This window comes from Ammospiza caudacuta, chromosome 4, assembly GCF_027887145.1.
Source record: "Ammospiza caudacuta isolate bAmmCau1 chromosome 4, bAmmCau1.pri, whole genome shotgun sequence".
Lineage (NCBI taxonomy): Eukaryota > Metazoa > Chordata > Aves > Passeriformes > Passerellidae > Ammospiza > Ammospiza caudacuta.
The window spans coordinates 42,413,940-42,429,201 of NC_080596.1; the positions used below are offsets into that span (position 1 = coordinate 42,413,940).

General features: G+C 34.2%; 1 protein-coding gene across 1 annotated transcript in view; it reads right to left on the reverse strand.

Moving 5' to 3' along the window:
• Nucleotides 1-1,871: 1,871 nt before the first annotated feature.
• GPM6A (glycoprotein M6A) overlaps nucleotides 1,872-15,262 on the reverse strand; it is a 112,402-nt gene continuing 99,011 nt past the window's right edge. The window contains exons 4-7 of the mRNA XM_058803090.1: nucleotides 13,576-13,729; nucleotides 11,433-11,509; nucleotides 10,060-10,125; nucleotides 1,872-4,151 (exon numbers count right to left, since the gene is read on the reverse strand). Coding sequence (XP_058659073.1) covers nucleotides 3,999-4,151; nucleotides 10,060-10,125; nucleotides 11,433-11,509; nucleotides 13,576-13,729 — 450 coding nt within the window. The 3' untranslated portion in view covers nucleotides 1,872-3,998. The remainder of the gene's footprint in view (nucleotides 4,152-10,059; nucleotides 10,126-11,432; nucleotides 11,510-13,575; nucleotides 13,730-15,262) is intronic.

The following is a 15,262-nucleotide window of genomic DNA, read 5'->3' on the forward strand; positions in this document are numbered from 1 at the left end:
CAAAATGGAAGCAGTGTTGAAATGTGAGACATAAATTGATGTGCTGCTTAACAGTATATGTGGGGTTTCTGTGCAACCCAATGAAAATAAAATGTTGGGATTTTTTTAAGAGAGAGCTTGTATAAACACCCCCTTTCCAATTGAGATGAAATTTACTATAGTTTGATTCTTTATGTTTTATAAACTAAGATGTGCTCTTCAGAAAATCAGCTACATAAATACTTCTGGTAACCCAGAAGTGAAAATTTTAAAAATGCACTGGATGTTGATGATGGAAAAGACTCTATAAACTGTTGCCTTTGACTAATATAGGAATTACAGTACAGATATATTCTGTCTTAAAATATATACTATATCAACTGAATGTGAGTTGCAATCATGGTAATGTTCAATAAGTACTTAAAATCAATGCATATATATTACAATTTAAATAATTGTATTAATATAGGACTAAAAGTTGCATATATAATTTTAAATTCATTTATACATATATTTTCAGTTATAGTGGAAATCCTATTAGTTTAGGTCCTCTGGGAAAAAATACAATTAGCTATATTGAAGTATTAACTAGGCATAGAATTTCAGTATAACTTCCTGCTTTAACTACATCACCAAACTGTATGATGTATTGGCTTAAAAATTGCCATTCTCTCTACCAAGGTGTGAACACTGAGCCCCACATCTGCTGTGCACTGCTGTGCATTGTCTCAATCACACTGATTCAATGTTTTATCTGCTTGTACTCAAAGCAGAAACACTGCTGCTGAGGGAAACAGTCCTGCTGAGGGATAAAATAATCTTTTGCAAAAGAAAAGGGGGAGATCTGAGTGGGAGACAGGGTCTGGGAAGGATGTCTATCTCAATTTTGAATCTGTTTTGTAACATGCTATTAGTAGTTTTTATGGGGCATAGTAAGCTGTGATGAACATGCAAAATTGAGTTTCTAAGAGGATTCCAGCCTCTTAAACAGAAATTTTTTGTTTAACTGCAGCCTTTTGTCCAGCAAAAACCTGGCCCAAACAGATTAACCTCCAATGTTTTTCTTGTTTCTTAAAAGCACAATAGGCACAAGTTTAGATTGAGCACAGAAGTGTTTATAGAAGGCAAGATCCTTGCAGCCTAACTCAGGAAAAATCAGCTTAGGGTGTCAACAAACAGAGAAGTCTCTGGAATAAACCAAATATGCTCAGACTTTGAAGTGAATCACTTATGATTGATGTGCTGTGCTGTGGGAAGCTCCTCTACTCCTTTGGCTTGTGCTGCTTCTGCCATCCTGACACACGTCCTCATCAAGAGCACACAAAGAGCTCCACAACAGCTGGTTAACTGAGAAACAAGCACATTGTGGAACTGTATTTTAAATAATTTCTTTAGTGATATCAGGTTAGTTGGCACAGCTATAGATCTCTCTTAACCATTTAAATTACTTTACATGCATGTAAGTAATATAGTATTGTCACTGAGGTTTCAAAGTACTACTGATACCACGGGATGGTATCAGTATCCTCAGCAATATTCAAACTGCTGTCAGACCAGTTTCTGCTGAGCTGTTCCAAATGACACTGTAGTAATGGGAACCTTTCCCAATTTTTCTTTTGACTCATATGTTAAAAATATAGCAAGCATGGCTTCTGCTACCTGGCACTTCCTAGACTATGAAACTCTGCTCTTAGAAAACATTTTACTCTCTTAGTCTTAAGATGTATGATTTCTGACACTAAATGCTGATTAGGAGACATACTTTAAGCAGTCTGTGCAATAGCAAGGTCTGTAGAAGAAACAAGCTTCTTCCATTTCTAATTACAGTGACCTGTCCAATATAGGCAAAGAAAAACTACACAAAGAATTAACAAGAACACAAAGTACACAAGTGTGTTTATTACATTTTGCAAGCACTTTGTTCTACATTTCAAAAACGCCACCATCAAGCTGTTGGCACATTTATGTACAAAACAGATTAATTGTAATGCCTGCTACAAAGCATTCTTTGTGAAAATACAAACTCTAATACCAGAGAAGAGCCAAAAGCATTAACATCATTACATGAGTTTAAAAGACATAGTTTTAAAAATCAGCACAAACATTTTAAGACACAAAACTGAAACACTACAATATAGAGTCCAAAAAGAGGTTCCTAATACTTTTTGCAGAACTGTAATACCGGTACTGCACATTATCAGAAAACTGTTGACCCCGTAGGACAGCTTAAGTGTAAAAAAAAATCCAAACCAAAACCAAAACCCCAAATCAAAAACACAACAAAAAAAAAAAACAAAAAAAACCAAAAAAAAAACAAAAAAAACCAAAAAAAAACAAAAAAACAAACCCAAAACAAGCAAAAGAAAAGAAAAAGAAAAATAACTCAACCAACTAATACTACTTAATGCATTATCATGCCACAAGTAACTATAGTATTACCTTCTACTTACTACAAGAATTGTTAAAAATTACTGATGATGCATGACTAGTAATAGTACAAAGAAGAGTTTTACTCAAGAAGTCTTATTAGAAATGCACTTACACTGAGAGAGAATTCACAATGGTCCAATAAGTGCACAAAACTACCTAAGGTTTTTAACACTGACAAAAATGTCTTGTCAGGCTACATCACTTTAAAAGACACTTTACAGCATTCTTGTAGCATTAGAAATAGGCAAAAAAAAAAAAAATCCACCAAATTTGGTCCAATAATACAGACTTTTCTTAAATAGGGTTTTTTTGTTCTGTTTTTGATACAGGTAATTCTTTCAAATTAAGATGACCTCTCATTCTGATAACACTTTCATATCAAAATAAAGGTTCAAATATATTACTACACTTTGAAATAATAAGCTCTGTAGTGGTCTTTCACCTTACTTCAACGTAATACAGGTAAACCATTATGTGTAGGAAAGCTAGAAGCCAAGCTATAACATTTATGGAAGTCTCCTTTAATATATCTTTTACAGTTCAGACAGGTGCAATCCATTTAAATTTTTAAAGCAGGTAAAAAGACATCTGACTCCTATGGTCACTGCATTTTTGATATACTACTTTCATAAATGTAGCTAAGCAGTAATTTCTTACATCATCACATGGACAGCTCCAATTTAGCATAACCATCATTGAATTAAAGAGAGATTATTCTGTAGAAAACTATGAATAACTATATCACTTAATTAACAGTTGTCTATATACCATAACTCGTTAACAGGTAGCCGTGGTATTGAATTCCTTCAAAAGGCAAGTGGCCATGCATTGTTAGCACCACGGACTGCATGCTCACAATACAAACAGGAATTATCACCCATGGAACTTGAAACAAGAGAATATTCTTTAAAAACATCAATAATACAATGTTAACAAAGATAAGAAGCACTTTTTTCTTTTTTTCTTTTTTTTTCTTTTTTCGCTTTTTTTTTATTTTTTTACCCACTATTACAAATTTAGAAATTGCACCTTTGATTGTTTAAAACGTTCTTAGGACCTTCATTCAAGTTGATCAGGGTCCCTCTGGCAGGTTTTCCGTATATAAAGGAAAGTCATCAGAATGTTTTCTTTATATATTGTACATCATGTACAATGGTCCCTTTGAAGTATACCTGTAGTTAAAGTAGTTACTGAACTCAAAACTAAAAAGTATAAAAAGCTACTTTTTTTCCAAAAACATATAAGAAACAATGCAAAAGGTGTTATGCATAACACATACAAAGTGATTAAAAAAATCAAACACATAGTTGTATTTGACAATACTTTAGTATCCTTGACCTATCAGAACTAATTCGCCTAAGGGGATTCAGGAAAGGCTATTTAGGAGCTTTGTGGTATAGAATGGTCACACAAAGTAAGAACTAATTAGGAAACCAAGTGCTAGACAACCAAGAATTGTAGGTTGGTGATATGTAAGTCACCCAAACTATCTTTTGTGAGAAGCACTTTCAATTGTTTTTAAAATGGTAGGATGGCCTTTAGTTAAACAACAAAGCATTCACATGTTAGGAAGTAAGACAAGGTTTCTTTTATGTATAAGCATTGAGCCGCTCTTTAGAGCGAGTAGAATGAATATCATGCAGCTCTTGTTCCTCCTTTGATTTAATATCCTCATATTTTTGCATTCTGCAAGCATCTTTCACATAGGCCCAGTTAGCAGACAAGACCATGAGATAATGAACCTGTAAGAGAGGTAACAGTGTGTTAAGAAACAATAGTGGTAGTCAGATTAGAGCACGTGTAAACTCACAGCTGTAGGTGCTCATCAGCAGGAGCTAGGTATTCTTGTGTCAAGAAGTACTACAGAACCATGATGGCAAATTCAGGCTTCATTAATCTTCAGATTACTCACCTCATAGCTGTTACTGTTACTATAAGTAGTAGTTGGAAGCAACAGATACAAGGAAAAAACCCCTAAAATCTGAAAAATTCAAATTCCAAATAATCCTTGCATTATTTTTCAGTTAGTTTGTAAAGATAAATGTAAAAATGCCTTCTCCACTGAAGAAGTTTTCCTTAAAGTAGTTCTTAAAATCAAAATATGCCATAGACACATCTTATGATTGCATATCTAATACAATTACAGAAAGTTCTGCTTCTTAATTTTTGTTAAAGTTAGCATTTTCTTTTCATTTAGCCATGACTTCTTTCAACTACAACTCTAGCTTTGTATTTAACTCACCAATCTGGGGGGAAATTGTCAATAAGTGTCAATAAATTCAGTTAGGCAAAATGTGACAAAATATAGTTGAAAAAAAGTGGATGCTCTGTTTACTCTGTATTCAGTCGGAAAAAAAAAGTGCTCCACAAGGATACTGAACTAGTTTATGCGGGGACTCTCTGGACATTTATTCCCTCCCTAGCAGGTTTTCAGACACTTTCTGAAAACTTACTTTAATTTATGTCAATCTTCTTCCTCAGTAGCAATGCACTATTTTGTGAGATCCAAAATATTTACCCCTCTCTAAGAAATCAAGATATTATACTGGGATTCAGTTAAATGGAATAATAATACAATAAACAATAAAAAACCACCTTGAGATTATGCAAATTCTCCTTTTCATGCTGTACTATTGTACATATGAGTATGTTAGATTCATTTAAAATTAACAGATCCATTCTAATATGTTTGGGTTTTTTTTCTTTTGGAATATTTGGACATTTTTTTCACAATTGTTTGTGGGCAATTGTTGCTGATTAGTACAGGCAAAAGTACATTTCTTAATCTGGATAAGTATGATCAAGGAAAGCATTCTGAAGCCCTTAAAAGGACCAGATATTTTTTCTACCTTTTTTATCCATATGTCAAGTTTATGTCAAGTTTCCAATTAATCCTTGTTTGAGTAAAACTGTCTGACTTGAGGAGACATAAAATAGAAAGTTGTACAGAGAATCTGTCCTCTAGGGAAAAAACTAGAGAGTAGTATTTCTACATATCTTTAGGATTTTCTTGATATCTAGAGAGCAACACTAGCAAAGCAATCCATAAATATATATGTTGGAGATAGCAGCATGTTGTGTGTCACTCTGGAAAGTTCTCCAGTCATAATTTAGTACACAGGAAAAGGAAACACCTTCTATCCTAACTCAGCTCTTCCAAAAGCTTTCACCATGGGTAGTTTCTGGATCAGGCATTTCTAGAACAAATGGGAGACCCTAACCCTGGATCCCCATATGAAATGCCTTAAATTCTCTGCAGTAAAACGATTGAGAAAAATCAAAATAAACAGGCTGGTAATACTAAAAATTTTGTCATCTCAATTGCAATTTGCACCCAATGAAAACTGGTTCATTGAGTCTGAAATTTCAGTTAAAAATACAGTCTCAACCTCAAACAGATTGCAGACATGAGGGGCTCTCTGAGCAGTGTACTCAGATCTTTGTGACCTTTTAAAACATATTTGCCTTGCAACTGAAGAATCTGTGATGAAAATGGAATGATGTAGGCACTTTTTCTTACCCTCACAAAATATTTGTTAATGACCCAGTAAAACAAAAATTTAAACTTAATGTCTTGAAATTTCACTCAGCATTTTAATTTGTTAAAAAATAGACTACTTTGAAGGTATATTGGTAACAGTCTGACCTTCATTAAACACCCATTCTTTGCCCATCCTTTCCTTATGAAGTTACTGGATCACACTACTGTAATAACTGTCAAAAACTCTTGGAGTTTATATTCAATGTAAGTGGGAAGGTTTGCCAGGAAACAGCTACTTTACCTAAAATAATCTCAAATATATATCCATGTTTACAATGACATATACATTGAACAGTATCACCACCTTTGTTGTTTATTTCAACACCAAGTTCCTAGATAACATAGCCACAGTAAGGAGGTCATTTCTAAGTGGCTGTCTAATTGCATTTCACAATTCCATGACCTGAATAGCCTGAAGCCAGTGGGGCCCTCGTCAAGGCTTACTTAAATTGAAGCCAGGCAGCTTCCATAGCCTGCCTCAGGAGGTTTCAATTACAGACATATGCAAGGCAGTGCAGGGTCTTTCCATACCTATTCCTGCCTAGATTTCTTCATAAGGTGAAAGCATGCTTCAGTGTTTAGAAATTGTGGAGTTGGCTGTTTGGTTTTTTTGTTTGTTTGTTTTATTTTTCCATGCAGGACATGTCACTTCATCCCCAAGACCCAAGTTTAAATAACTTTAATTCCTCCCTTTACATGCATCTCACAACCTGCAGAAGACCACAATCATACTGGGGAGAGGAATAGACCACTTTACACTTCCCTTGTTCCTGTTTCAGGAGAACTGATTGCATCTCCACTTTACAGGACATAATTTCTGTGGAAGTTAAGGCAAAAGAGTTACCAGCTCACATGGTAACTTTGAGAAAGGAAATTTTGCATCTCATAATTAAGATTTTCCACAGTGTTTCTGGGGAAACATAACAGCTGGAATGTATACTGACTTTACAATCAACTGTTGAATGCTAGAGCTTACATTTAAACCACTTCAAGTCTTCTGTTTCTATCCAACACAACACTGACAACAGTAAAATTTATAGGTATGCATGTATAAAATGTATAAGTAATTATCTATTCCATACGCCTTTGTTATCCATTCAGACATAAGAAAGAACGGTACTGCTTGGAATCATATATGGTACAAATTAAACATGATCCCAAAGCCTGGCTATTTTTTCCCATGATGAAGACTCTCAAAAAGCATTTACAGCATAAATAATTCTATCAGGTTTTGGTTCTTTTTTCCCCATCTTGCATTGACATAAGAATGATACATTTTCAAAATAAACTCTTTGACAGTGATTTTTGCTGCAAAATGAAACTTTCCCTGATATATACTGTAAAATAAATGAGGTTTTGATATATCAGTCCTAATATGTAGGACAATTCTCCTTTTGAACCCCAAAAACAACATTCTCCTTTGCAGACTAAAGAGGTATCTAGTGAATTGTGAAAAAAAAAATCTAACATTCATAAGCAAATCTGAGACCAAGAGATATGAGGATATTGTGATTTGTGATCAAATGGTTTTGCAAGTTTTAACAAGTTTTTATTGGTTATGCAATAAATGACTACTTTTTGAAAAATATCTTTTTCAAACCCAGTTTTATGAAAAGTATCCTGGGGACAGATGGGCTTAACATTTATGAATAAGCTGATTCTTTTGTGAATTTTGTAGAATCATATTGACAATAGAGAGGTTAAGAAATCTTCAGAAATTAAATAGTCTGGCACTTGCAATTGTTTGCAAATCCAGAAGTGAGGATATAGTGGATTATATTGATGTCATAACTTACAATGTCATTTCAGGAAGCAGATTTTACTGATTCTGTCATTCAGCACTGATGTTGCTCTACTGTTACTGATTGGCCATAAATACCATATACTTACCACTTTAGTCAGATGGACTACTCTGGTTTAAAGTAATTGTTTGCAAGAAATGTTTTGAGAGTCCATTATGTTAATAAGGTTTTTCTTTTGTAAAAGACTGGTATTTTAATCTAATTTTCCTGTTGAATTTCAGAAACATGTTCTGGATGCACACTAAGACAAATGTCATCATTTCATATTTGTGATTATTCTTGAAGCAGCACATGTAGTGAAGGGCACGCATTCTCCAATGACTGAAATGACTTCTGCACACTGTTTCTCATTGCTGATGCATTACTTTTGTCTACTGATTTGAGTGTAAGATCTGGAGAAAAAAGATTTCTTCTTCCTGGATGAGATACTTAGGACCCCAAATTATTTTTTCCTCCCTTAAATTACTTTTAACTTGGGAAAATAAGCTTTCCTTAAAGGGAAACCTTTTAATGTCTGCATGTCCAACTACAAAATTCCGAGTTTTCCTTTATTCCCCTTGTGTTTGGGGTACTATGTCAAGTGTGAAGCACTTGTCTTAGCCTAGAGATGTGGTCTGGTATGCTGGTTTTAGAAATTAAACTATCAAAGAGTGGAATGTGATAGTTTTTAGGTACCTAACAGATTAGAATGGTAGGTTAAAAACAAACAGCATAGTTTGAAACTTGAAAAAATTGCTGCAAAAATTTAATTAAGCATACATCTACCAGCACTGGAACAGTATGCCATTTAGCACTTAAAACATTAATTTATATTTTTGTTGGAACAGTGTTATCATGTCTGCTCTGCGCAATATAAAATTCAGCAGAAAGCATTCTTGGAAATGGGTAATCCTTCAAAAACATGTGAATAAATGTGCACCATCAAAGTGAATTCAAAGGTTGTTTGTGCCTAGTGTAATGCAGCTATGGTATCTTTGATATGCTGAGCTTCAAAGGGACTTTTTAAAAACTTCATTGAAAGTATTATGTATTTAAACTATGTGACACAATGTATTTACTTAATTTGCTGTCACTTAAGATGTATTATTTTTCATTGAATGTATTTTGGTGGCTATTTGAATTCAAAACTCTAGTTTGAAATGCAGAATTTTCATCTGAACAAAATAGCGTTTTATGATATCTACTGAATATACTTAAAAAGAATTACACAGTGGAAAACAAATGATCTCTTAGATTTAATTTCCTAACACTAATGATATACTAACATAATTGCTATATGGTCACCATTTTTGGAACTATAAGCAGAAAAAATTCAGTGTGAAAAAACTATTATTATTATTAATTGCATTCTACTATTAAACTTATTATTTGTGGCCTTGAAACAAAAAACTACATTGAAAATACGTATTTTTCATTTAGCTGTCTTTGCTGTTTGCAGGGTGTCATGTAATAATGAAAAAATGGCAGATAAAAACCAAAAAATATCATTGATGTAAGAGGACTACTAGCTTCATTGAATATTTTCTTTTTATAAATTTAATTATAAGGATAAAAAACCAAATCATGGCCCTATGATCCATAGAAAAATTACTAGTATAAACAGTATATAGGAATCACCACCACTAACACTTTTGAAAGCATCAGAACAAAGTAACAGTCACTTTACATTTCCCATTGCAGCATGCATAATGCAAACCTACACCAGTAGAGAATTGTGAGTCTAAAAATATCTTTATGCTTAAACAAATGCAGCAGACAAAAGACAGAAGAGCAGGGTACTAGCTCACATACTTTTTTCTCAGTGGAACCTTCTCATTGACAAAATGTCAAAATGTAAAGTGATCTTCATTATAAAGGAGCAGAAAAATTAGTCCTGACAGAAAAATCAACACATTCACATATATTCACAGAACTGACAAAAAGATTCTGCTCCTAAAATAGCAGTGTGGCAAGCTTATGAATACCCAGAAAGGCAGAGATCATAAAAGTATAATACTATGGTTACAAAATAGACATGTGAATTCAGACACTTGTCTGAAGACAGCAAGAAAAAAGTGAAAATTCTGAGCATGTACTTAAACGTTTTTTTTTTTGCAATTCAAAAAAGTAATCATGATATTCTACTTAAAAGAGAATCCATCAAGATATTAAGAAAAAAAAGAAGAGAAAAAGGGAGAGTATTGAATTACAGAACTATATTTTAATAATAGCTTTGGGTGATAGTATGGAAATTGAGCAGCTGATCCTAAGTCAGAACCAGAAGGTATCAGCAATCCAGATGAGGTATAGAGGGGTATGGTAGCTTACCATAGCAATGACTGCTGCTCCAGCTCCAGCAAGTGCCACAATGAACAAGTGGAATGTCATGTTTAGCTGCAAAGGGAGGCAAAGAAAAGGACTTCCATGGTTGTACAGCAAACAAAAAATGAACAAAAATTCACACTAACATGGAACAAATAATTACCTTCCTGGTGCCACCCTTCCACAAAAGTAATGAATAGAAATATTTTTCCAAGAGATTGATATTACTACATGTCATTGTGCTTGTGCTTGTTTTGTTACAATGCTCATGTCAGGGAAAAAGCGTAACTCTATTTAAATATACAGCATTTACATAATAAAATATTAAGAAAATTAATTATTTAAAATAAACACTCCAGCACATTTTGAGGGTTTTGTTTGGTTTTTTTTTTTAATTCTACAATACAATACTAGCTTACAAGAATTATGTTTGTCGTGGCTTCTCCAGTGGCAGAGACAACCTAAGAAACCCCATTTTCCCTTCATTAACTGTAGCTTTCCATCCTCATATATTGATCTACTTTCCTCTCAAATTTGTTCATAATGATATAATATAAACCAGGTTACTTACATAATTCAAATTAACCACCATCCTCACCTCACCCCAAACCAAATTATTACATTTGCTTTTAATGTCAGTGACCTGGTTTACGCAGCAGCCACAGAGAGTCAACTGCACCACAAGAGCTGATTTTGGAAAATGGTTTTGGTGTAAGGGAGGACTGTGTACCTGCCCTCTAAGATTGATTCAACCATAGTAAGACCCAGTAAAACACTTAGCATATCTTGACCCTTCTGGCTTCAGAGGGAGCAACATTTTAGCCTCTCTTTGTTTTTAGTCAGATGTAATTTTTTTGTCCTGTCTTCATCCTTTAACATTTAAAGACAAAACCAGAACCCTCAGCTGCACTGAAACAGGTGGCATTTGCCCAAGGGAAAAACTACAAGGCAAAATGTACTGAGAGTTACTATCCTAATGTTCAACAAGGTTTGGCCAAATCTATTTGCAATCTTTGCTGTCCTGTCACAAGAGTAGTCAAAAGCCCTTCAATCAGTGATTCATTATATGGACCTATTCACTGTGCAGCAGAGGCATTAGCTTTCAAAAACATCTCAGTAACAAAGAAAAAGATACTGGAACTATTAAAAAAATCCAAACAAACCACAAGCACATTTAGAAAACAAATGGTGGGAAAAATTGCACTGACTAAATTTGGTAAAAGACTAGGAAAACTACTTGCTTGACTGTGTTTTTCACTGTGATTTATTTCATCTCCATAGCTAGAATTAGACCATTAACAGTAAGAAAACATATACCAGCTATTTCCTGCTACAACATATATCATGGATTTGCCAAAAATACTATGATATTTATTTACCTCATTAGAGTCACACATCTTGATGAAACTTTCTGACGAGGTGCAAACCTTCTTTTCCTCTCCAATAGTTACAATACCTGGGGAAGAACAAATATTCACATTATTTGGAATTCCTGGTACAGATCAACTTCCTTTATATGAGAAAAGCTAAGAAGTTATTTTAACAATGATATCTGGGTTTTGTTGACAATCAGGAGTCTGGAGCAACTCTGACGAATACAAGCTGAGGCAGCTGGAATTGCAGAGCCTGGAGAAGAGAAGGCTTTGAGGAGACCTTTTAGCAGCCTTCCAGGACTAAAAGGGTCTGTCAAGAGAGCTGGAGAGGGACTTTATACAAAGGCATGTGCAGTAGAACAAGGGGTAATGGCTTGAACTGAAAGAGGATAAGTTTAGGTTAGATGTAAAGAAGAAATTCCTTATTATGAAGTTGTTGAGGCACTGGAATATGTTTCCCTAAAAAAGGTGGACATTCCATTCCTGTAATTATTGAAGGACAGGTTGGATGGGGTCCTGAGCAACCTGATCTAGTGGAATGTCTCCCTGCCCCATGGCAAGGGGTTGGAACTTGTCTTTAGGATGTCTTTCAACTAAAACCATTCTAGGATTCTATTCTATTTCAGCCAGCACAAAACACATTATCTATTTGGTAAAAGCCCCAGTAAGAAACATGTAGGTAACAACTGTTCTGCCATTTCTGAAGATATCTTTATTCTCAGTTTTGATCAGCACAAGGATTAAAGAACCAGAAATGATTTGCAACCAGTTTATACACTGCAAATGTTCGCAAACCTTCTCTACCCTCATGTGGAAAAATGTGCTCTATATTGGTTTCAAACTTATTGATCTGGTATAAAGCTTCTTCCACAAGTTATAAAAAAGCATTACACAAACTTAGACTTTATTGTTTCTCTTTTCAGCAGCAATAAGTAGAATCTGCTATCTTGCTTCCTTTAGCTAGTGTCCAGATACTAAATCAAGGACTAGCTTGAAGAAAAAACTGCAATAAACTCAGTTACCATAAAAAATGGTTCTTTCCTAACATCAATCAGTGTTTTTTGCTGAATCCACAGTAAAAAAAATCCGCAGTAAAAAGATACATTCACAGAATACACAATGTCCATATTAGTGTTCTATGAACATCCTAAATAGAATTAATGAAAAAAATAATCATGAATATTAACAAAATAAAAGGTCATAGAAAGAAAAATAACATACTTGATGGGATCTATACAGATAATTGCTTTTTAAACTCACCTGCCGTGCTGTGTAGGGAAAAAAACGAAACAATAAAAATCCCCAACTTTCCTTCCCTCTCATGAAAGAAAAATGTGAAATATTTTATTTCAGGTTAATTGAAATGTTTACTATTATTGAAACCATTTTCTTGCAAAAGGAAATGGCCAAGGAAACGAAAGGAAAGACAAGAAACTGTCTGTTGAGAGTATGATTGCTCAAAACTCTGTGGGTTGAGAAATCACGAAGACCATAACATGTAGAATCAAACCAGTCTTGTAGAAGGATTGAATTACCATCACCAACACAAGAATTCTCAGATATTTTAAGATCACAAATTCCTTTCTACCCAAATTTCACATTCTCTCAAAACACACATAGGTGCATAACCCAACATTATTCTAACCTCCAGCATTCAGGTTTTAGCCCCACTCCCTCTCTCTCTTTCAACCATTTTCTTAGAGTGTTACTATCAGTATTGTTGGTCCCCATCAAGGTTTTTGAAAGCAATTAATCTTGTGTCCCAATTCACCTCTGCAGAGACAGCTGATACCAAGATCTCACATCTCCAAATCAGTGTCCTACCACAAAATTAAAAGTCATTCTCCAGATAGATGACTAATTAAGCATTTTAGACAACTTACAGCAATTTCTGAAGAGACTAAGCCAAAGCCCCATGACAGATTTTCATTTCTCTGGGAAGATTGACAAGGTTGACTCAGTTTCTGTCAGGACGGGCAATGCAGTTCATCTTTTATGCACTATTTAGACTAGTGGGTAAAAGGGCAGGGAGAGACACCTGACAATTGCTTCAGAAACACTGAACAGTTTATTTCAAACATTTGGAAGCAAAGCAGTGGAATGTTTTCTTTTGTGAAATCTTTTCGTTTAGTGCTTTTTATTTACATACCATACTGGCGAAGATCCAAGCAGAGATTAGCTCCATCCACTACGGTGGCATTTCGGCAAATGGTCCACAGGTTGAAGTACATGTAAACAGGCAGAGAAGTGAAAGCTGTAACTCCAAGCCAGGCCAACATAAAGATGTATGTCAGCATAATAAACTGCAGTAAAAAAAGGAAAAGCAAAACCAGAGTTAAGTCAGAATGGAACTGATTCACCAGCGGAAAAAAGGAACAACAGAAAAGTAACAAATGCATCTGTGATTAGCTTTGTCTGCTTCTGAGCTCATTTAATTTACAGTTTTGGTCAGATAATCCATTAATGATCAAGTCAAAATTATGCCAGAGCACTAACATGATGTTTCTGAAGAACAAGAATTATGTTTCCAGAAGTCCAAGCTTACTCCATGTTCCTCTCACCCTGGTGCCAACGATGGATGTACAGCAGCACACCTGAAGTACAGACAGCTGCATGCTTTGTGAAACATATCTGTCCCTCTCTCTCTACTCCATAGTTAGAGCAGGAGGCCTTATGGTTGTGTCTTCTACTATCAATCATGAAGTCAAAACTTAAAATTAAATACTGCAGGCTTTCCTTGGTTTTGTTTTAAAATTAGGTTCTTAATAAAAATGAGCCTTTATCTATGACTGCCACAAAATCTCACTGGCAAATCCATTTGGCATTGAACCAATGAGACCATATTTTTGCCATTCTTTTATTGCACTCATACATATTTGGGATCTACAAGCAAATTCATCATTCAGGAAAAAAAAGTAAGCAAATGTCCTATAAATATGTAAACATGCTACCATGCTGCTCCTTTGCTGGCCTGACACCACTGGGAAATACACTTATTAATAACAAACCATCTTTTCATTTTATGCTGTGGAAAGGATATGAAGAGGCTATGTGGTAAAATGGGGAAATTAGTTTCTAAATATTGAATCCAAATAGCCCCAGTATTTGTTGGCTTCAGAAATGCTGATAAATCTAAACACATTACTGGAAACAAAAAAATTCATCACACAAACATCACACTAACATTTTTCTAGCTGCTTACCTTAGAAAAATATTGGCTCTGAGAATAAGAAATATTTTTGAAAGCTGAATAAACTGATCAAATATGTGCTAAAAATTAAACCTTAAAGAATAAATAAGGGGGGAATGGATGATATTTTCTTTTTTCTTTTTTGGTGTTTTTTTTTTTTTTTTTTTTTTTTTTTTGTTTTTTTTTTTGCAAGATGTCTCAATTCAGGTAATACAGGAAAAAGCTTAATACATTTACAGATTTTAGTTATGGAAATCAAATAAAATCAGAATCTGAAAGGTTGTAAATGACACTAAAAATTGTAGCAGAGTGGCTTATCCACATTGATCTGATCAGGAAAAGCAATCCAAAACAACAAAAGTCTGAATTGTAAATGAGATACATTTATTGTGTTGAAGTTATGGGATGGTTGTTCTTAAGCAATATTAAAGAGACCTTAATTGGATTTACTTTAACTCACTTCCAAATATCATTAAATAAAAGTAATTTTAATTCTGAGGAAGTGTATTTACATAGACATTTAATGTAGTTTAATTAATCCAGTTTAAAATTTATTTCAGATTAATTTTCCTGATTGTCTCTAGGCAAATGAAACTTTTAGTAGTAGTTTGAAAAGCTGTTTAATACTTTTGATATCAGCTCTCTA